Source organism: Copadichromis virginalis, linkage group LG7 (assembly GCF_057382275.1).
Source record: "Copadichromis virginalis isolate Kocher_CV1m ecotype Utaka linkage group LG7, C_Virginalis_male_GT1.1, whole genome shotgun sequence".
Taxonomy (NCBI): domain Eukaryota; kingdom Metazoa; phylum Chordata; class Actinopteri; order Cichliformes; family Cichlidae; genus Copadichromis; species Copadichromis virginalis.
The window spans coordinates 59,391,398-59,415,931 of record NC_140624.1 but is presented as its reverse complement, the minus strand read 5'-3'; the positions used below and the strand labels follow the sequence as shown (position 1 = coordinate 59,415,931).

At 39.9% G+C, this 24,534-nt stretch overlaps 2 protein-coding genes across 7 annotated transcripts in view; both read left to right on the top strand.

The window, feature by feature from the left end:
* The window catches only part of slc38a9 (solute carrier family 38 member 9), a 25,101-nt gene extending 24,467 nt beyond the window's left edge, over positions 1-634 (top strand). For both annotated transcript variants that reach the window (XM_085464487.1, XM_085464488.1), the window contains one exon: positions 1-634. This exon is cut by the window's left edge and continues 1,054 nt beyond it. The gene's annotated coding sequence lies outside the window, so the exon portion shown is untranslated.
* A 721-nt stretch (positions 635-1,355) lies between these two features.
* nrg1 (neuregulin 1) overlaps positions 1,356-24,534 on the top strand; it is a 72,213-nt gene continuing 49,034 nt past the window's right edge. For 2 of the 5 annotated variants that reach the window (XM_085464485.1, XM_085464484.1), the window contains exons 1-5: positions 1,357-2,830; positions 9,557-11,940; positions 12,029-12,993; positions 16,211-16,349; positions 20,998-21,056. In XM_085464485.1, the coding sequence (XP_085320611.1) occupies positions 12,294-12,993; positions 16,211-16,349; positions 20,998-21,056 (898 nt within the window). In that variant the 5' untranslated portion in view covers positions 1,357-2,830; positions 9,557-11,940; positions 12,029-12,293. Of the gene's footprint in view, positions 2,831-9,556; positions 11,941-12,028; positions 12,994-16,210; positions 16,350-18,179; positions 18,248-20,997; positions 21,057-24,534 lie in introns of all 5 variants that reach the window. The other 3 variants (XM_085464483.1, XM_085464486.1, XM_085464482.1) reach the window with 3 other exon arrangements.

Sequence of the window (24,534 nt, the reverse complement as noted above, 5' to 3'; positions counted from 1 at the left end):
TGGGCATTATTATCTGTAACATTGCATTCACTGAGGTCACATGGGGATCAAGATGCACTGTGGTAAAAAAGCAAGCAATAGCTCAGTATTAATAATTCTTATAGCAGGGTAATATTAAACTATTAATAACTAGTTTTGCCTCATAGGCATCTTTGTATGTTACCCATGCCCATAGTTTTTGGCCCCTTCTTTCACATTTTAGTCTAATATGTTTCAGCCATAACAATTGTTGATACAAGCTATTACTTGGTTTATATCTTGGTATTTCTCATGCTATTATGTGAGTATTGCAACGTTTAGACATTACAGCAGTATTATCATGTTAATACTGAGCTGTTATTAAGTCCTGTCATAATAGTGAACAAAATTATAAATATCAATTTGGGGTTTTCAGATTGATTTCCCTTTCCACACAGCAAAAATGAACAGAAATGTTGGGTGTGAGGGAAGATAAGGTGCTGCGAAAGTCACTTGTACAAATCAGTCAAACTGTTTAGGTGTTTGGTTTATTTTATTATTATTATGAGTTGTTTTTTTTTCCTGTAGCACACAAACCAAAATCTGATTTATTTTTCTCCACACTTTGTATTATTTTATCTACCAGTTTACACTAATTAAAGCTTAATTGAAATTACTTTGTCTTTGAACCTTTGAACCAAGTACACTACAGTTGTTGTAGTTAATCTAAAATGGTATAGTAAGTAAATATGTTTACTGTAAATAGTTGGCTAATAATTGATTCTGTCGCCCTCTATACACACACACACACACACACACACACACACACACACACACACACACAAGTCATTAAAGTGCAAGGCAGATGTTATGATTTCATACTGTTACCCATTTGTATCTATTCAGTTATTACCCGTTCACCTGAGTCTAGTTACTGAGGATGATGAAATCATCCATTGCTAAAGAATGAATTCAATTCAATTCAATTTTATTTATATAGCGCCAAATCACAACAAAAGTCGCCTCAAGGCGCTTGAATGAAGTCAGCTGTGATTTGGTGTCTCCTCTTTGAGAAAAATCCTCCCCAGTGTCTCCTTCCTGTCGCTGCTCTATTCATTCATCCAGTCTGTCATTCTAAAACCATGGTACATGGGCTCCCTCTAGTGGTACGCGGGAATCCCCCCCCCCCCCAAGGGAAAAAATAAAAAAATGTAAGATTAAATAATGTTCTGATCAGGCACGTGCAGAGGTGGGGGGGCTAGAGGGGCTTGAGCACCCGCCCCTTTCCTGATGGGTGCCCAAGGTGCCCTTTTGTTGAGGCAACTATTAAAAAAAAAATATATATATATATATATATTTTTTTTTTTTTAATGTGTGTGTGCGTGCGGAGTCTTGTCTGTGCCCCTCAACAATAATATTTAACTATTAATCACAATTTTGCTAAATAAAAGGATCTAGCTTGCATCAGTCACATGATCACATTTAACCAATGATCGCCCTTAACGGCAGAACGCGCTCGTTACGAGCCGGGAACGAGCTCACAAAGAGCACGCGCATTTTTTCCGGTCCGGAGCTGTAGGAGAAACACAAGTTAACTCAGAGACGCAGACTGATGCGACAAAACCAGTAAGTAGGTGTACAGCGTACACTGTAGTGTATAGCACCCAGGAGTATTAGCTTATTTTGTACACGTTGGTAAGCTGTCTTGTTGCAACTGACGAACTGAAACAAACGAGCGTGCTGTGTGTGCAACAGCGCGACAAACATTACCTGTCCTTTTATTAACTGCACAAGTAGTGCTGGTCATAGCTGCTGGCTACCTGTGTAAGGCTGTCATGGGTCTGTAGCTCTGTCACCGTTTTAGGGAACATATTTAGTTTTAAAGTATTTAGAAACATATTTAGTTTTAAAGCAAATTACAGGGCTTTTCCTGCCTTTCTGGAGGGATTATATTTCACTAAAAAACGATCTAATATGCATGTCCACATAATTATGCATTATTATAATTATAATATATTAAAAAAACACTGTATTTTAAAGAACATACATTAAGAAGCAGATTATATTAGATTTATATTTTAAATAAGACAAAATTTGGATTTTACAGCAGTAAAATTATTGTATCTCTACAGTTTAAAAATGTAATAAGCTTTGCCCTGCACAGAGTGGATAGTGAAACAAATGGAATCATCATAATGACATTATTTCATATTTATTACTTCCCCCTCCTCATTGCTTTATTATTGTAGCTCTAGTAATAAATAATAATAATTTTAAAAAAAAAGATTCTGGATCAACACCATGATGCCCATAGTATATACAGTATTCTGAAGAAAGTCTAAAATGTCATTGTGTGTGCGTGCATGTGTGTGTTTTATTTAGATGGATTTTTAAAAAAAAATATTACTCATGATATAACATTGTCCAGACATGCCTTCCAAGGACATGAGGAGGAAACAGTAGGAGCTGTGTGAGGCTATAACATTTTTCTGTCATCATTTTATTTTAGATTAAGTGCAAGAGTTGTTAGGTGTGGATAATTAGATTATAGTTTATTGCAATAGCAAGTTGTGCCTTGTTCTCAGATAGACAGCAAGTGGAGAGTGATATATGAAATGATGGGATGGAAGGAAGAAGAGAAGCAAAGAGTGAATCACAGACAGAGCCTAAATTATTTCTCACAGTTTTTTGTTGCCTTATGGTTCCAAGCGCTGTCACCAATCTTTGCATTTTGTTATTATCTCATGACACTTGTTTAATCAGCTACCATCTCTCCTATGGACTTTTTAATGTTTACAGTCTCAGATCAACTCAGCCCTGCCCTCCAGCACTATCCACAGCAACCCCTCAACAGCAACATTGTACCCATCAGGTAAAGCATCGGCTACGTTTGCTTTGCCTTGTTGCCCATATTAGATTCTTGATGAATGTGTGTTGTTGTTATTCAGCCTGGTTCAATGTGCCCCTTTTTAACTTTGAGCACCCGCCCCTTTAAACCTCTCTGCACAGCCCTGGTTCTGATTGATGGATTTCTGAAGATGTACAGTACAGTGGCCCCTAGAGACAAAGCACGTACAAACTCCAAAGCACGTACAAACTCCAAAATTTGTATGTGCTTTGGAGTTTGTACATGCTTTGTCTCTAGGGGCCACTGTAGTACAGCTCTACAGAAAACTAAACAGTAGTAAGGTTTGTAGGGTTACTGAAGCTGGGCTAGCCGGTATATAAAGGTGTGCTACGTGATCACTAACTACACAGCTATGGTTGAAATAATATAAACACATTAGCACACTGAAGCTGGAGGATTCAAGATTCTTTATTCGTCACATGCATAGTTATACAAGTATAACATGCAGTTAAATGTAATCTGACATGCTCCTCGACATGTGCAAAAGGGGGAGAGAAGAAGAACGTTATATATTATATACATTAGGTGAATGTGCAATAGTAGCATTGTATGCAGCAAGCAGGTGAATTCTTTACATTAAGTGAATTAAATAAGAGTAGACAATCTGAACGTTTTAGAAAATAGACAATATTAACATATTTAAAATTAACACAGGGACTTCCACAGCCTTTTTTTTTTTTTTTTTTTTTTTTTGTGTCCCGTTTGGATCTTTAGCCATCAGAATTGTTGTCTTAAGGCCAAGAAAGATGCCAAGCGGATTTATTTTACCAAGTGGATCATCATGGCCTTGCCATATTGGTCCATTTGATTGACCTTTATTATAATTATGTATTTATTTTATTTTTGGTTGCTACAAACGGGACAGACATGACTAGGGGATAGGACAGGGAGAAAGAATGAAAGAAAGAGAGGGAGAGAAAGAAAACCAAAGGGGAGAAGAGACGGTGAGAAGGGGGGGAAGAAAGAAAACAAACAAACAAACAAAACACCTGGATCACCTGTATGGAGAAAAAAAAACAGAAGAGAAAGCAAATAACAAAGAGCAACATAATAAAAAAACAGCACCTTCACAATAAACTAGCTAGCAGTAGATAACAGTAGTTACTAAATAATAAACGATATTGTGCAGCACGCAAGATAGACAGCGCACAATATGCTTTGAGGCAGCAGCCAAGAAAGGTGTAGTCCGCGTCTGTGAACACCTGTGTGTACACCTGTGTGGATCAGCATGCTTGTATTCCAAAGGTTTCTCCATGTAACGATCTGCTAGGGAGCGTGGGGAGCCATAGCCCCGTCCACCAGGGTATGAAGCAGGTATGGAGGAGATCCAGGCCCCAGATATCCAGAGGCCCCAGAGTACAAGGACCCGAGGAGGACCACCAAAGGGGGAGGAACCGTGCCACCCTACTGGGAAGAGCTGAGTAGAGCCCCAAACGAGAGGTCACCCCGCAGCTATGGAGCAGAGGCCAGAGGGGGTTGCAGTGGCGTGCCCGTGGGCTCTGCCAGCAGCCAGCTGTGCCAGAGAGGACCGAGCTTCAGGCCCAGAGGCCTGAGGGCATCCCACCCCCCGGAAGGAGCCCAGCCGGGCCACAGGCGCCTGGCCCCGCCAATCGGCCACCAGGAGTGAGCCGGTACATACATGAGCGCCCAGCCCCAGATGACAAGGACCACCAACACACCAACGTCTGAGGGCATCAGCCACCGGCAGGGAGTGTGGTGAGGGGAGATAGGCCTCCGTACTTTAGAGGGCCTGAGATGTACCCAGAGAGGTTGAGTCTAAGACCCAACCTGACATATAGACACAGACGAACAGGCACACGCGGACACAAACATGCATTCCCACCCCATATGCACAACCAAATACTCGGCACTCACCCAACGTGTAGACAGACACAAATAGACACTGCACAGACAGTCACACTCCCCAAACATACTCTATATCCTAGGTCCAGGTACCCCCGCCCTCAGAGGGGCAAGCCGCACCTAGACCCAGGAGATGTAACCCTTCTCTCTGGGGTGGAGGCAAGCGGACCACCTCCTTATCTGCAGTAGCAGGGAGGCCCCGCATCCCAGACCCCAGTCTGACGGCCAGCACCTCCTCCCAGCCCCCCAGCCCTGACGGCTAACAGAACTGGGGTGAGTGAAGACCTCAAACCTCCCTACGCCCGCTCATATGTAGTGTTGCTGTGTGCTGTTCTAAAGTGCATTTAAAACTCAGGAGAGCATGGTACTAGCTTCCTCTCAGAGAGCAGCACGGCTCCTCCCGAAAACCCTTAGTGTCTAAAGCATTTAAAATTGAGGGTAGGGCACTAGAGCCAGAGGTGGGTTGGAGTACACCGACCATCCTCTGGATGCTGTAAAACGTGCCCACCCCCAAGGCCCTATATGTATGTGTTATGTGAGAGTGTGAGTAATGTGGATGTCTAGGTTGCAGAATAAAATTGAGGCACAGAAGAGGCGGCCAGAAGGGGATAGAGGGAGAGTGCCTCCCCTGCACCCTGGTGACATACCTGCACCCCAAGGTGGGTGTGGTATAGCGGGAATAGGGAGGCAGCTGAGGATGGGGAGGGAAGAAAGGGAGGGGCAAGCGGCCCCTCCCTGGGGTCAGCGGGGGAGCTGACCCCAGGGAGGTCCTGGAACCCACCAGGGCAAGGGGGCCCAGGCCCATCCGGTCCGGGGCCCGCAGCAGCAGCACCGCCCAGCCCCACAGAGTCCGGGGCAGCCCACCCGACTCCACCCCAGAGAAAACTGCACCCACCCCATCATCCAATCATCTCTCAAACTATACAAGACAATAGACACCCAGGTTGACTTCATTCTCCACCTCTCCTATATATCTCCCCCCACCTGCAGAGTGAGCTCCTGTAGTGAGGAGACCACCTGCAAAGATATAACAACTCCCCACCAGTTAGAGAGCCCCCTAGTTGGGCCGATGCACCAGAGGTCCCCTGCACCCACCCGCCCACTGCTCCGGTGACACAACAGCCAGGACCCAAGCCCCCAAGGCCCGGCCCCAGACCCCCTAGCCTCCACGCCCGTCCCGGACCCTCCCAGGGGCAGCCAGGCTACCAGGCCAGTAACCAACGTCCGCCAGCACAGACCCTCCCCCATCTCTGCTGTACGCAGCCACAAGGAAAACACCATCTAAGAGCCCCCAGAGCTCCTAACCAGGTCATGGCCACATCCCCCAGGTTAGGCCTTCTAGGGAAACGTCCCTAGGGACTCCCCAGATGCCCTAAGGCCGTCCCTACCCCCATATCAACCACAATAGAGAGAGATTGAAAATGTGACGTCATTCAGGGGTAAAACCGCAAAGAATTCTGGGAACTCGTGGCAAGAGGTACTAGTGCACGCAGGCTTTCAATTGAAATCAGTTATACAGCGATAAAAAGAAACACAAAAAATGGCAAGAAGCTGTTGTATTATTAACTGCAATAGCCGGTCGCATGACAGCCACGGAAAGCTGACGGGTAAAGAGATCGGTTGTTATCGGATTACGTCGTTGAAGAGAAATTGTTCGAGCCATGTTTCCGAAGTAACAAAGAGGCGACGGGTGGCCTGGATTGCAGCCATTCAAAGATCAAATATAACGTCTCAGAACACTCCAGCTCACATGTTAGTCTGCTCCAAGCATTTCCACAAAGGTCAGTGTTTTGTAGTAGTTAATACGTCATTTTTCTTAACATAATTGGTGATATAGGTTACAAGCAAGTCTGGCGCTGAATAGAAATTGTGGCGCTATGCTCCTTTGTTTATTGTGCATAAATAGTGAATTGTCCTGACACAATATTGCGTTTCGCTTCTGTTATTATGGTACATTGACAAAAACATATACTTTTATTCACAGGGTAAAACAGTTTTTTTGTATCACTAATTGCCCAGTACGATTACAGCATACAATATTATTGTCACTGCTATATTTCTGTAATGCATACCAGAAATTATTTCCACTACTAATTAATTACCGTTGAGCTCAAACAAGGAACTCATCATAGACTGTATTTAGTTTGGATAGTTTTTCTTGAATAGTACTGATATATTCTTGTGGGATGTTCCTGGGATCCAATGTTCATAAAGACTATCAAAGTGAAGCAGAAGCAGAGTTTAAAAAAAAGAAAGAAAGCATTCCCCTTTAGTATTAGTCTGCAGGTTCTTTCCCCTCTACGAGACAGCTCAGACCGTGTTGCTCCTTGTGCAAACTCATCTATGTCCCATGGTTCAGGTGCTTGTTTTATGTTAAATACTTTAGACTGTGTCTGAGGTTTTCTCTTATAAACAGTGTAGTTAATAACTTTGCCCTTAAACACACAGGAAAAAGGCTAAACCACAATAGGTGCACATCTTTCATTCAACATTTTAAGTAATTAAAAGGATTTTAAAAACTTGAACGTGGCTTACAATCAGTTATGGTTGACAAGGACCTTTATAATAGCATAGAAAAATACCTTTGAATACAAATGTTCATGTTCCTTCAAATATCAGCTTACTAAAGTGTACACAAGTTCTTTAGCATACTTTTCTTCAATGACTAATGAATGAGAAACATAACGCAAATAGGAATAAATAAAAAATTTCCACCTACCTTAATATGAGTGTTGTTGTTATTAGGATATACAGAGTCCCTTGTAGTTTTTTCGGTCTTTGTGTCACTCTTGAGAGGAAAAACTTCAGTGTCTGTCTTATGGATGTCTTCATAACATACTGTTAAACTTGTGTATCTTAATGCTGAACAGTGTCTTATGTATGACTGCCATCTTGATGAGTTTTCTGGCACAAGCAGGTTAGGGAGATTTCCGGTAGGTCAGAGTTTCAATATCACTCACCGGTGTTGTGTATTTCCTTTACACTTACTGATGGATTTATTCTCTTGCTGGCTCTTCAAAATGCAACACATTGCACAAATCTTTTAGTGCAATGTCTCAAAGCTAAAACAATCAAAGCAATGCCCAGTTTGAGAGAAAGTTGCCTTCCTGGGACATACAGTCCCGATCAAGACCACTTGAAAAACGGTTTCCAATGCGTCACATTGGTGTGCCGTGAGAAAGGATCAGGCGCCCCAGAATGATGCAGCACTTAATAGCAATAGATTAATATTTGAAAAGAAAAAGTAGTCAGTCTGACCTGGGTCCTGGTTGGGGACCACTGGTCTAAGTCATAAAAAGGTCATCATGCAGTATTCTATCATTAAAAGCTTATACTGACTACTAAGTACAATTTTCCATTGACAGGTATGGATGGCAGAGGAAGTTTTTTCCCACTTACCTCATGGAAATGCTTGCATCAGGCATGCCAAAATGAATTTTTGAAGCGATTAACAATAATGGTCGAGCTAGTCATTACTGAGTTCATGTTTGGAACTTTGAATTATGTTTTGGGGGGTTTATGGGTTGTTTTTGGAGTGTGGTCCTAAACTTTTGATCAGCTGTAATACAGCCTGTTTCAGTTCAAGCGTTGTTTTCAATAAATTGCATGCTCAAAAAATGTTTTGTCTGACTCCAATTTCTTGGTGCTGCATGTCGAAGCTTTACTTGGAACTTTGTTAGGATCCAGCCACGCAAAATATGACTTTTTCCATTTTTCAAGTTGTTTTAAACTTTTGATTGGGATTGTATAATCTCTGCCACTGGTTAGAGAAGCTGGAAGTGGAAGACTCCCAGGTGGTGCTTCGACCTAGGGAAAAACCAGCAAAGTGTAAACGCACTCTCCCAGAGATCCTGTCATACTTCATGTCCCTGCCTGGTTCCAGATCCACTTCAGCAGCAGCTGGTCCCACCATAAAGGCATGCAGTACAACCTAGTGGACTGCCGTACCATTGTAAGGGGTATTGATGGTAGGACCCTCCACCCTCTAGTGTGTACGGTGGGGTCTGAGAAAACAGAACTCAGGGACCTGCAATCTGAAATCTACTGACATTCAGTGGTGACCATTTTAAACACTGTAACGTTATCTGTAATAGCTGCATTAGTTATCTCAGAATCAGAATCACTGATTTAGGTTCAGTGAGTCATCTTTCTAATAAGTCTGACTTTAATTACTAAATTGAATGCTGTAAAATTGGTTATTAATGACAGCTTTGATTGGCAGTTCCTGTCATGGAGAGTGATGGTCTAACAGAGCTCCTGAGCCATCGTAGGTGGATGCAGTGCCTAGCCTTGGTGGATCAATTCTGGATCCACTACATTTGAAATTAACTACCTTCACTCCACACATGGCACAAATGGCAACAGGAAAGGGATGAGTTGTTAGCGGTCTGCGTCCGTGAGACTAAACCACACAGCATACAGTATTTTACAGTAAATCCCTCACTCACATTATGGATGTGTAACTTGGATTCTTGTTCAATAAATGAGTGAACGACAGATACCTGAGTGGCAGTGGATTTTGTGGATAGGTTCTCTGTTCTTATTAGACAACCCTGTTGAGATTGTAGATGCATAAAGTCAGCACATTATCATCTTCATCATTCATAGTTCAGGAGGTCAAGTCTGTCTCTCTTAAAGTGACATCCTCCATTACAAAGAGACCTGTGTATATCTGTTTAACAACTGTGCAGAGTAGAATTCCTGGGATCAGTCAGCATTTAATTTTCATAGTCATGGCTGTTTAAAAGTAAATGTGTGTCTATTTTATATTTATATGCAGCTGCCAAACATAAGTACCTCCATGCGTTTTTCTCTGTCATCCTGCAGGTTATAATGATGCAGCACCAGAATTGAACCAGGACCGGAAAACTGCCCAATCATCTCATCTTTGGAGCTCTTCATTTTTAAAAAACACAACTAAATTCAAAGTTTATACTAGATAATAGCTTACTATATAAAGCTGTGTCTTTTTTTTAACAACAAGTTCACATGTTAGCTCTCAGCACAGCTGTGGATAGAAAAAAAAACAGAAAACTCAGGACAGGGAAGGATCAGCTTTATTTAAGTTTTGAGGGACATTTGATAGTTTTTGATGATGATTTTCTCTATGTGATTACATGAGCTTTCCCCAGATTCAGACCTCAGGACCAACCAGTGATAGACAAAAATCATTCTATACTCTCGGATGAATACACTTAATTGTTGTAATGACAGAGTAAATTTGTGTTAACTCCTAAATTAACAGATGAAAAAGGCAAAACTATATTATATGCTGTCAGTGAAAGTTGTAGCTGTTTTACTGAAAATATTAAAGACAAAACATGAAAACTGAATATATTAATGTAACTGCTGTCACTACATATATTCTTATCTTTACTCAGTTTCATCCTACTCTTTTCATTCTGAAGCATCAACAATAAATGAGTTTGGTGTTTAGGAAAACTCTGACATGCTTAGACCTGTATGTATTTTGAATGCAAACACTGAATATAGTGTGGGGGACTTTTACAGAAAGGGAAGCAAACATACACAGACAAAAACATCTTCCACTATTTAGCAATTTGAGATTTACAGTATCGGATAAAAAAAAAAAAAACATTTGTGCTGCTTTGCATCTTTCTGCAAAATCTGTAAAATTATTTCTATAGTTAAATAAATACTACTAAATTGTTGGTAATTTAGTAGATATTTTCAAGATAAATGTCCATATGGACTGACACACATTCATGTTCCTCAGTCCATTGTTTTATAATGGCGACTCTACTCTTGGATTTCCATCAAGGATGGCATTCTGTTTTTTGCAGCACTCATGCATGTGCCTAACTAATAGAGAACATAATCAGAGTTGATTGAACAAACTGTGATTAGCCTCTCTGAAAACGGAGTTAATTGTTAAAGTCAAAGTCTGTTTAACATAATTTTAGTAATTTAGTACATATTTTTAATGTAGACTTTTTCCATTTATACATATATTTATACACACACACACACAAAAGCGGAACATTAATCAATATTGGACACAATATCACAGGAAGTCATCTCCAAAAAATACCATTAATGGTATTAATTCTGTCTGAGTAAGTGGAAAGGGTCACAGTAGTGTCAGTGTTCAGTGTTGCAGTGACCCGACCTTTCTAGATGTTTCCATCTTGTTTAAGCCCCGACACATCCAGAAGACTATGGACTGTGGATTGTCCTTCTAGCCCTGGTATGAGTGGGGGAGGGAAGTTAATAGTTTTATTGGTAGTCTTGGGGCTTTCTGTCACACTTGATCATTATACAAAAAGAAGTGCCAGTTTTGGAATCAATATCCCCATTTTATCCAGTGAAACATAATACTATATACCAAGATACATGTTGAAATCTAGGCCAAGAAATACATAACACCATATTTAAGGCTAGAAATGCCTAAGAACAGTATCTATCTATCTATCTATCTATCTATCTATCTATCTATCTATCTATCTATCTATCTATCTATCTATCTCTCTCTCTCTCTCTCTCTCTCTCTTTTTCTCTCTCTCTCTATCTCTCTCTCAAATTTATCATGTTATTATTTGTGCAGACCTGATGCTTGAGATGAGTAGGATACAACAGCTTTATCCCCTTAGGTGGATCATGTGGCTGCTTTCTCTGCATAAAAAAAGGAAAAAGCCAACACACCCTTTTGGACCAGCATAATGAATGGGGAGTGGTGCTAGAGGGTGTGGCTACAGCAGTTTGCCTGTCTCTGATTTGCTGACATATGCTCTAATTGGATCAAGTAGGAACTTGCTTAGGTTGATGCTTTGTACAGGGATTGGGAGCAGCCTGCATTGCACACTACCAGACAGGAAGAGAGGCAGTGAGGGAGGAGGCCAGAGTCTGCACAGCTCACCACTTGAAAATAAAGGATTGAGAGAGGAGGGGTGAGAGAAGAAAAGGGGAGTATCCAGTTCTGCCCTTCTGTGCTGCTGCAGCCCCCCTCCCACTCTGTGTAATTTCCTTTTTTCCTCTTTCCCCTTACTCATCTGTTTCAGTGGCTGCACTGAGAGGAAGGACACCTGCCGCTCCCTGATGATTCAGCTTTTCAGCTGTTTGGAGCTCCCAAGACTAGACAGCATGTCCCTCCTGCCACTGCAGTGCTTGGCTGGCCTGTCCTCTGCACTACATTTGCCTCAGCTAGAGCTGGCCCATCACGTCGATACTACCTTTTCTTCCCAAGTATTCAGGTGAGTGAGTACAACTGTTTCACTGCTGCTCACTAGTAGACCGCACATTTTAAAAAATCTTTTCCGTATTTTTTGTTTCTGCCTGCAGGAAATTTGACAGTTGTTTTCCTTGTGAAAAAAAAGCATGAATAAGGAATTCCTATTTCTAATGCATAGACTGTCTACGTATCCCCTGGATTGTTAGCAAGGTTCCACTCTTTGAAGGGCATCACCTTTCTCTGAAACCCAGCTCTCCCTCTGTGTCTACACAATGGAAAAGATACTAAAAGACATTGGTGGAAAAATGTCATTGTGTGATGATCTGAGTTAATAGCTAAGGTGGTAAGAAACACTTCTTCAAGCAGTGTGAAAGGATGACCGAGGGAATGGAGGAAGTCTCTGCAGGGCCAGCCCCCCCTTTTGGATCAGTCTCCCCCACTGGCTCTACTGTTGATACTAGGCAAGTCCCAGAAGAGAAACCAGAGGAGACAGAGGCAGCTGGTGAGAGTGGGGAGGAGGCTATAGAGGGAACTGCAGAAGGAGGTGGTGCTGGTAACGATGGGGAGCATGTGGGGGCTTTTGGAATTGTGACCTTGCCAGAGGCCTGCTGCGTGTGCATAGAGATGGAACAGATTAACAATTGCCTGCACTCTGAGAAAATCTGCATCCTCCCCATACTGGCCTGTCTGCTTAGCTTAGCCCTCTGCACAGCTGGACTCAAATGGGTCTTTGTGGATAAGATATTTGAGTATGAACCACCATCACATTTAGATCCTAAGCCTATTGGACAAGACCCAATTATTATACCAGTTGAACCCACATTGGGAATAACAGTCTCGTTTCCTCATGCAACTCCTTCAAATAACTCCCTAACCACCACCTTCACCCTTACCCCAGAGCATCCTGAAGTTTCAGTAGAAGATAAATCTACACAACAGCCGCATGTGTCTCAGTCTTCACGAGTGATTGAGCCTGCTGTCACACTGAAATATAACGCTGAACACTATACCACCCCAAAGCAGACTCCCCAACGAAAGTCAACACAGAAATCACACAGCCATCATCAAACTATCTGTAAGTACCCAATACTTGTTTATATAAAAATCTGTAAGTGGGTTTTTCTTTAAGTTACTTACATATTTTTATGAGCCTAAATTAGATATACTGTAGGTTGCAATGGCTAGACATTACATGCTAACACAAAATTATGATTTTCATCATTGCAAAAGATAAAACAGGTTGATATAATAAGATTCAAATAACTTTTTTTCTCTTGTATCATTCATTTTGTAGTGTTCTTTTTTTCTGTACAAGAATGTTCTGTACCTGAAAACACGGTGCCATGAGTAAGCCCCTGAACTATTTCTACACAAACTGTGTAAGTGTGTACCTTGAACCTTCAGTTTAAATCTACTTTACCCATACACTAATTGTGCGATTTCTGGGAGTCATCCTCTTTTACCCACTTTAGAGTTTAAGTGGCCCTTTATATTATAATGAAATGACTTAAGTAATTAAAGTCAATCAGTGTTTTCTTTAAAATGTTTTTCCTGTTTGCAAAAAAAACGTGAGAAATGTGAAAGATCTCTGAAGTGTGTGGATGCACATTTCGAGATATACTGAAAAGTGCATATCAATAAATGATGCATGACATAAACTGAAAACCCAGGCTGTGGCACAGCCAGACTTCCTGTTTTCTGCCTATGCTACATTTCAAGGTCAGAGCCTTCTTGAAGCTAACTGATGTCCCCACTATCCCTGAGGCACAGGGGAAAATACACCAATCCATTTATGCTCTCTTTCTGCCTGGGCCTCTCAACTAGGCTGTTTTGTTTGTAGTCACATCACTCTGTGTTGTATTGTGGTGAGGTAGTGGTGGTAGGTCAGGGGTTGGTTTGTAGACAGTGCTTTACTTAAGAATGCTTGAATACCAGCAGTGACAGAAGGTTAATGTTTAAAAATTACCTCTGTTAATTTTCTTTCTGAGTGTCCCAAGTGAGATTCTGATGCTGAAATGTATAAATGTCTTGTTTTGGCCTGTAGAATGTTATCTGATTTCTGGCAAAGCTGGTGTCTCTCGGTGATAGCACTGCTGCTCCTCCCCTATCACTCATCTCAAAGTTGCAGCCCTGTTGTAAATTTAGGAAGCAAGTGCAGCTTTATTCCAAAGACTGTCTGTACTTTCTAAACGTTTCACTTTGAAGTTTGACATTATGAGATGCATTGTAACTGTCTTACGCTTCCCTTTTCTATGTTTTTTTTTTTTTTTTTAAAACACCTCTTCTCCAGTATTTTAAAATTGATAACAGTTCATCCATCCATTTCTTAACCAGTTATCCAGGTAAGGATTATGAAGAGTCCAGACCCTTTCTTAGATGTCAGAGGATGACCTGCACACCTAGGACATGTTCCCAGTCTATTGCAGGGTCAAAATGGAGACAAACAAACATTCATACAACTATGGTTAATTTAGAATCACTCCTCCCCTTGCTCTAAGAGCTCTGTAACACCAACATTTCTCATCAGTGGGATAATAAAGGTTTATTCTATTCTATTCTATTCTAACCTAACCTGCATATCTTTGGATTGTGAGAGGAAGCCAGAGTACCTGGAGAGGCATAGGAAGAACTCCACACATGTAGGCCATTGAGTTTGAACCCAGTATTTAATTGCTGTGTGGCAACAGTGCGACACACTACAGCACTGTGTTGCAGTCCTAAAAATCTTGGATATATGTATTTAACCAGATGCTTAATCTGTATGGTTTTACCTTGGCCTCCTCTAAAACTGTGAAGAATCTTCTAGAGTCTGGAGTCAGTTTTGACCAGGATATGGCTTTCAATGACTGCTTTCTTACATTTGTGCAATACCTCTAAAGATAGAAACATCCTGTCTCAGATCAATGCTGAAAAAGTAGTTCATGCATTTTTCACTTCTAGGCTGGACTATTTTAATTCATTAACAGGTTGTCCTTAAAAATACTTCTTTCCTTCTAGTTCTGATGGGAACTAGAAGGAACGATCATTTACCCACCCCCTCATGTCTTCTTATATGTTTTAGTTATACAGCACCAAAACATAACAACAGTTGTCTCAGAGTGCTTTATACTGTAAATTGAAAACCCTTCAATAATCAAGAGAAAACCCCAATGAGAAAGTGCTTGGAAAAATGGAGGAAAAATGGAGGGAGATGCAGCCATCAGCTGTGATAGAAAAGGAAGAGCACAGAGGAAGACAGGCAAAAGAAAGACATTGGAAGAGAGCCAGATTTTAAAGTTAACTAATGATTAAATGCAACGTATTGTAGAAATACATAAAAAGTCAAAAGAGGTGAGTGAAGAAGAAACACACAGTACATCATGCTCCCAGCAGCTGAGGCCTAGTAGAATCAAGATAATATCAAAGAGGATAAAAACCTATAGCAGGGGAGTTTATAACCTTTAAAAAGCTGATGAGTTACATTTCTAAGATACTGATGTTGTGGAATTATGACCACGACCTTTTAGGATGACTTATATTGTCAAACAACATTTTTGACAATTATCTTCACGCATGATAGGTGGAATGGCTCTCGGCAAATGATTGCTGATTTTAATCCACTAATAGCTTTTACACACTATTGCTACAATTCATTTCATTAGCACAACTTAAAGCATATTGCAATGAAATGTAATCCATCCCTTCACAATGGCTGTGGATAAAAGTCTAAAAATATTTTGGGAGCTTTTGATATTTTAATGGCAAGCTACCGCTAATAATTATGTGAATAACTGCATGTAAAATGTGTTCAACATTTTTTCAACTCTTCTTCTCACAAACTTAGAAGATTTCAAAATCTTCTAAGTTTGCAAAATGCCATTTCCTCTCCATGATTTGGGTTACCTGCTTTGACAAAAAGTTATTGCCACTTCTATCTTGTGATAGGAATGCTCTTTATGCCTGAAAATTATTTGAAATATTGGTCAAACATTTCATGAGAGAAATGTTTGACCAATATTTGACAGATTATTGGCCAAGAAGTAATTTATTGCATGTATTATATATGCAACATGCATATGTTTAACAAAATATAATTATGACAGTTTACACGTGTTAATCATTAGCCCACTTGCATGGATACTCTTAGCTGTTCATTGGGTAATAGGAAAGTGGAGAGAAGGTTACCTGTAGGGTAGGGTTAAAATGGTGTTCTAGTCATGGCATAGGTCTGGCGCAGAAGTATAATTCATATTTAAGGCCGAGGATGCATGTGTTGTTTTCATGAAATGCTAATTATAGGTGTCTCTCCCCAGCTACCATCAGCACTTCCACTACAGCAAAGACCTCAAGTCACGTAACCCGCTGCAGTGACAGTCAGAGGAACTACTGTGTTAATGGAGGCGAGTGCTTTACCCTTGAAATCATCCCGGGCAGTACAAAGTTTCTCTGCAGGTATGCCATGAACTGTAGGTTAAGCTCACTGAATACTGCTACTGCTGGCATTTGTAATGCCAGAACAAAATAATTTTTGTACTTTATCCTGCTTAACTAACTAAATCCAACCTATATTGTCTGAAAAGTAGACATGATGATTTCTGATGAAAACATTAGAAATATAATGGAACTTTATCATACAACCCCAGGTCTGAAAAAGCTGGGATGTCAGTAAAAATAGAATGCAATGATATGCAAATCCCATATACTCATATTTTATTCTCAGTAGAACACAGAAAAAATCAATTCAATTTAATGACAATGGTGTGCTTGGTTCTTTCTTCTTTATGAAAGAATAAATTTACGTTGAAACCAAGCACACCATTGTTTTTCTTGTGACATTACCAATAAGTTTGATGTGTCACATGACTCTCTTGTTGTATCCAAGATGGCCGACTTCTAAATGGCAAACATGGCCACCACCCATCTTGAGGAGTTTGCCCCCTCACATATACTAATGTGCCACAAACAGGACTTCAATATCACCAACCATTCCCATGTTATTACGGTTTATCCATATAAATGGCCAACCCTGTAGATTGACCAACCTGTGTACCACTGGTTGACTACAAGAAAGCAGATGACTCAATGCCTATGCATGGATCCTGGAATGCCTAGAACTATACAGGATCATCAGGACCCTAAGAGCATTCATCAGGAATTCAATGGGGATGTGGTGAACAGCATTAGAGGACAATTTCAAGCCAAACACACAAGTCACCATCAAGTGCGGGATCTACCAAGGAGATGCCCTGTCCTCACTGCTGTTCTGTATAGGCCCGAACCCCCATAGTGCTATCATTGACAAGACTGGCTATGGGTACCGAATACGTAATAGAACAATTGTCAGCCACCTCCTCTACATGGATGATATCATGCTGTATTCCAGGAGTGAATGAGGCATTGATTCATCGATCCATACCACCAGGAACAAGCAACAACATAGCAACATAGCAACAACATCAGAATGTCATTTGGACTGGAGAAGTTTAGCCAGATGGTAACAAAGAGAGCAAAAGTACTACCAGAAGGGAAATTTGCTGACAATGTAGACTAGGAGAAGAACCATCATGGATAGACAGGGCCCTCCAGGGTATGTACCACCAGCAGATGGTAGAATTGACTAACAGCCAGAAATCCTACCACTGGCTGGGTAAAGCTGAAAAAACAGCACAGATGCAGTAATCATGGCAGAACAGAAACAAGTTCTGAAACAATCAGGCACATAACAACAGGGTTCAAAATGCTAGCCAGCGAGACATACATAGAACGCCATAACCAAGTGGCTGGCATGCGGTGTATCTGTGCTAAGTTATGGCCTGGAAGTCTTGAGGTCAAAATGTGATACGCCATTTGACAATGATTGAGCTAAGATAAGATACTGTGGGGCTTTCAGATAGCCTGTCCAGGGGCCTATCCTTCCATGACAGTGAGGGGAATGATTTGCCCATTTGCCCATTACTTAAAAAAAGTCACTGAGGTAGCTGAACAACTCCTTAGTGGCTGGGTCACTGAGGTGGATGAGGATCACCCTAAGTTCCTAAAGACCATGAGTGTTATAGGGCTTTTTTGGTATGCCTCCCATCCAGGTTGGGAACTCCCACTATGTTTATTATGTTGTAATTGTAACATTATATCTAGATTTTTTTTTTAAACAAAAAAAGCATTATATGATAAAGTTCTATCTTGGAAAATAGTATGTTTTGTGACTGTGTGTCATTGAGTGTTTGCGTCCTGTGGATAACAGTAGGTGCTGTTTTTGTCTTGTCCTTTCTATCCATTAACTAGGTGCTTGGCTGGATTCACTGGGCACCGATGTGAACAAGCAGTTCTTAAGAATGTCTCAGACCCAAAACGTATGTGAATACAACTGTATTTAGTCCCACATGTCATTGCTGGTGTTTCACTCTTAGCATATTTTCTCCAGGAAATAGTGGAGAAATTCATGTTGCCTTCTATGCACAGATATAAACTTGGTGAGCATGCTGAACTTATTTCTCCAAGTTCAAGTAGACTCTATGTAGAACATGGTCTAAAGGCTTAAGCATACTCTCTTCTGCAGTGAATTTGCATGTAATTCACATCTCACCACACCTCATCCATCCTGTTTAGACCAGTGATCTCCACTTCAGTATGAAGTGGTGTTTCTTTGCATTCAGCCACATTGCCAGATCATCAGAAAACAAAACATTGATTATGTTCTTGTACAATTTGGGTTCTGTAGTGCAAAGCAATTTCAGATTCTCCAAATCTTTATCTTATGCTAATATCATCTATCATACTATCAGTCACAAAAGTGGTTATCAGCCTGATAACTCAACCGAGGGTTTCACCAGTTTAGCTACAAGCTTTTACAAGGTTTAATATTAAAATAAAGTAATTAAACACACAATACATCCAAATATACCTGTGTAACTATGGAATTCAAAGCATCGGAGTATGAGAGTGTATGATAAGAAAATCAATAGACAGTATATAGGCCTATATTATTAAAACAGCTAAATTATGTGCGTGTATTTTAATTGCTTTTAGTAGTCAGCATTATATAAAACGTTGTATAAATAAACTATTTATTCAAAGCTAGAAAGGAAAGCTGAAAATAAGTGGCCAGTTATTAAACTCAATAATCTCTATTATTACAATACAGGGAGATCTGGCTATAGTCAAAATTGTGGATTTAGTTAAACAAATGCGTAAATCAAGATATACCCATGATGTACAAGTCTAACTCAAGCCCTATTCTTTTATTTGCAACTCAGAAAGTGTTAAATTGTGTCAGCACATTAAAGAAATATAAAAAGGAAAATATAAATATATTTATGAAATATAAAAGGAAAATCCAAACTGGTAATTGGGTTTAGATGTAGAAATGATATGAACAATAATAACAATATTAGATGCAATAGTTTAGGATTATACCACTATATTACAGCTTATTGAAAAGCTTTAAAATTATCTGAAAATGCATAAGAGCAGATGAAAGTTGCCCCTAACCTACAGTGCTACAGTCCTATTGATTTCTTTTCTTTCTTTTTTTGATATTTTCTTTTTTTTGATATTTGCTGATATGTGACAGATCATCAAAGTAAATTTAATATCAGCCAAAGATTATCTGAGTAAATGCAAAGTGCAGTTATTAAATGATTTAATTTAAGAGAAAAAGCTATTTAAACCTACATGGGCTTATGTAAAAAAGATAGCTATTCTTTAAACCTATAAGCTGTTTGTGCCATACTTGGAAGCAAGAATTACAATCAAGCATTTGCAATAACTGACAATGTCTTTCAGATCACTGGAATTTTGGCCCACTTTTCTTTGCAAAATTCAGCTACACTGGAAGGTTTTGAAGCATGTATGGCCTGTTTAATGTCATACCAAACCATCTCAGATGGATTTAACCTTTGACTAGGCCACTACAAAGCCTTGACTTTGTTTTTTATTTTTATTTTTTGTTTGTGTTGTATTTTGATCCATGATTCCATAAATTGGGGTACTTAATCCAGACCTTGAAGCAGGCCTTGCCCATCATACTACCACCACCATGTTTGACTGTTGGTATGATGTTTTTTTTATGAAACGTGTTTAATTTATTCCAATTGTAATAATAATAATGATAATGGATTGCATTTATATAGCGTGTAATGGAATGCAAACCTTCCCAAGAGTTAAACTTTTGTCCCATTTATCCACAGAATATTTTCCCCAAAGTCTTGGGGTTCATTGAGGTATTTTTGGGGGGAAATGTGAGACAATTCTTTTTGATCAACTGTGGTTTTCTCAGGATGCCAATTTTTATCTAGTATCTTTCATATTGTTGAATCATATCAGTCTTGCAAGTGAGGCTTGCGGTTCTTAATCCAGTTAATCATAGTTAATTCAAGATTTAACATTAAGTAACTGTGTTACATAAAGCCAGGTAGGTGGATAACTATTATGTATAAAAAATAAAATGATTGTTTCTAATCTGCATTTTGTAACTTGTACTCGGGACATCTTTGTGTATTAAACATATTAAAAACGTTTTTGAAATGTGTAAGCGTGAAAAAATTTCAAAATAGTAGTAGTAGTAATAATAATAATAATAATAATAATAATAATAATAATAATAATAATATTGATCAACAGCACTGCATATTTCACTGCATATTTATCTTGAGCAGGTTAGCAGGTCGCTGTAAATTTTCAAGTCTAAACGTAGTGTTGGAAAATAAATGTCACATACAAGAGAGCAGAGGGATTACCTGTTGCAGTACTGAATGACCAAGAGTAATGGAGCCATTACTGGGGTCTTTAATTCTATTTTGTCTGAAATTTATGCAACTGGGGTTATCCTAATTGTCTTATTACATACATGCAAATTTCAGTCTGTTGCAAAGAGAGTAGTTAAATTAGGTTAACTGTAATCACTAAATTAGAATTGATCATCTGTCATTTATGACTTATGCAATATACAACGTAGTCTGAAAGGGTAATTTTAAATAAAGACTCAATAGGTAGACATGCTGGTTTAGATATCCATAACACCAGTGATGACTGTGGGTTTTGCATATGACATAAACTAACACCCTCTTTCTCTTCTTCTTTATTTCTCATGTTTCCTACTCAGGTGTCCAGTTGAATTTACTGGTGATCGCTGCCAAAACTATGTAATGGCCAGCTTTTACAGTATGTCTATTTCCTCTCATCTTCTTGGCTTGCAACTTGACTAACAGTTAACCTCTTTATTTCTTCTTATATTTTTCATTAATGCAGTGTTTCTCCATTTAAGTGTTTTCTTTAAAGCTGTATTTATATTTATTTAGTATGTATATTTATATACATTCAGAAATTGAGTGTTTCAATCCATACAACCACTTTTCTTAAATACAGCCTTTTACATGCTCACAAAAATGAAATGGTGGATTATCATACTTGAATATTAGAACATATTTAACTGAGTCTAAAAGGCGATGCAACAATACAATACTCAACAATACTCAAATGGCTCAAAGCATACTAAGAAAAAAAAACCCTGCTCTGTTACAGTACGAATACCAGCCTGGACTGTCAACACATGGAGGGTTGGATCCATGACACTGACACCAAAATGTCAAAACGTTCAGCAGAAATTTACATTCTGATGAACAAATCTCTGCTCTGTGGACACATTTGGTGTACTCAAACATATTCTCCATAGTCAATCCACTTTATGGTTGGTAAATGGCCTGTATTTATATAGTGCCTTACTAGTCCCTAAGGACCCCAAAGCGCTTTACATATCCAGTCATCCACCCATTCACACACACATTCACACACTGGTGATGGCAAGCTACATTGTAGCCACAGCCACCCTGGGGCGCACTGACGAGGCGAGGCTGCCGGACACTGGCGCCACCGGGCCCTCTGACCACCACCAGTAGGCAACAGGGGAAGTGTCTTGCCCAAGGACACAACGACCGAGACTGCCCAAGCCGGGGCTCAAACCGGCAACCTTCCGATTACAAGGCGCATTATGGGTAGTGCATTCTGTGATAGTTTTCCAATTCAGGTCTACTGTACAGAGTGATTGCCTTATATAGCGTTTTGAGTGCTCTGGGAGAATAGAAAAAGTTATATACTGTAAGAGTCATTCCATTTACTATTTAACATTTAACTGTCTTGGTCACTGTAACTGTTAGTTACTGAAGCTTTTTGTTTGGTGTTTTCGTCCACAGAACTGCTGCAAACTTGTTTCTTACTTTTATATTACATTGTCTTTTATGCCACAATGATCAAAAGGCACAACTTTTATATTAAGGTAAATTTTCAGTTTCTGGTTTCACTTTTCATCATGTAAGTCTGATAATGGAACAAGCAGATGCTTTAGTGTGCTAACTTCTATTGCAAATCTTTATCCAAATTGAAAATAAGACAGTCAACATTTATACAGTATCAGCATTTGAAAGATGAATTCACACATCATTTATCATACATTTGCATTAGAAATATTAGTACAGTGAAAATAGGATATACCCACAAAACAGGAATTTTACATTTTAAAGGGTATAACCTTTAAACAACTGCAATGAATTAAACAATATTTTACCAAAATAGCATAGAAGAAAAGCCAGAAAAACCACAAGGAGTGTGTTCATGGGGATTTTTGACAATTTTTCCAGAAGTGCATTTGTGAAGTCAGACACTGATGTCTCAACTCTGATTAATCCAAAAGGTGTTCTGTGTGCGCTGGTGCACAGTCATGTTCGAACAGAAATATTGATATACAGGGTGGGCCATTTATATGGATGCACAGTAATAACATGGGAATGGTTGGTGATATTAAAGTCCTGTTTGTGGCACATTAATATATGTGAGGAGGCAAAATCCTCAAGATGGGTGGTGACCATGGTTGCCATTTAGAAGTCGGCCATCTTGGATACAACTTTTGTTTTTTTAATAGGAAGAGGGCCATGTGACACATCAAACTTATTGGTAATGTTACAAGAAAAACAATGGTGTGCTTGGTTTCAAAGTAACTTTATTCTTGCATGAGTTATTTACAAGTTTCTGACCACTTATAAAATGTGTTCAATGTGCTGCCCATTGTGTTGGATTGTCAATGCAACCCTCTTCTCCCACTCTTCACACACTGATAGCTACAGCACAGGAGAAATGCCAGCACAGGCAACCAGTATCCGTAGTTTCAGGTGCTGCAAATCTCGTATCTTCACACCTTAGACAATTGCCTTCAGATGACCCCAAAGATAAAAGTCTAAGGTGGTCAGATCGGGAGACTTTGGGGGCCGTTCAACTGGCCCACAACGACCAATCCACTTTCCAGGAAACTGTTCATCTAGGAATGCTCGGACCTGGCACCCATAATGTGGTGGTGCACCATCTTGCTGGAAAAACTCAGGGAACGTGCCAGCTTCAGTGCATAAAGAGGGAAACACATCATCATGTAGCAATTTCAAATATCCAGTGGCCTTGAGGTTACCATTGATGAAGAATGGACCCATTATCGTTGTACCCCACATACCACACCAAACCATCACTTTTGTTGTTCCAAGAGTCTTGGAGGGATCCATCCAATGTGGGTTAGTGTCAGTGTTCTGTTTGTTAACTTCACCATTCACATAAAAGTTTGCCTCATCACTGAACAAAATCTTCTGCGTGAACCGAGGGTCCTGTTCCAATTTCTTTTTTTGACCATCCATCCATCCATCCATCCATTCGCTTCCGCTTATCCTTTTCAGGGTCGCGGGGGGCGCTGGAGCCTATCCCAGCTGTCATAGGGCGAAAGGCCTATGACAAAAGTTGTATCCAAAAGTTGTATCCAAGATGGCTGACTTCTAAATGGCCACCATGGTCACCACCCATCTTGAGGATTTTGCCCCCTCACATATACTAATGTGCCACAAACAGGACTTTAATATCACCAACCATTCCCATGTTATTACGGTGTATCCATATAAATGGCCCACCCTGTACACTCTGGGTTCCTTCCACTGGAACTAAGGGGCTATTACATTCAGTTCTTTTTAATTCTTTTGGCGGAAAAGAAAGACTGGACCCAGGGTGGTCAAAACTCAATAAATGATCTTTAATTTACATTTACATTTCATACATTTCCTGTTTTTCAGTCTGGCTGAGCACTTAGTTTGTGAGTCAAAAGTGGCTTTGCTTTACAAGCCTTTATTACTAAAATACATAAAACAATATAATCAGAAAATAAGCACTAAGAATATATGTTTATTCCTTAACAGGGCCAAGCCCAACTCCTGAAAAACAACCCCACACCATACTCCTCCTTCCACCAAACTTCACACTTAGCAGAGTGCAGTTAGACAAGTACCTTTCTAAGCTCCTTAGACTACCATGATCTGGATGACTGAGAACCTACACAGACACTTACATGAGTACCAACTGCCGCAACTGCCAAAACCAGACACCTAAGCCTTCATCACTACATCTAATGGTTTGCATTGCACTTGGTGATGTAAGGCTTGCATATAACTTCCCAGCCATGGAAACCTATTCCATGAAGCTCTATACGTCACTGTTCTCAAGCTATTCTGAAGGCCACATGAATTATGGAGGTCTATAGTGATTAACCCTGCAGAAAGTTGACAACCTCTATCATTTTGCGCCTCCTCTGACTGTGGAATATTTAGTAGGGAGTAAA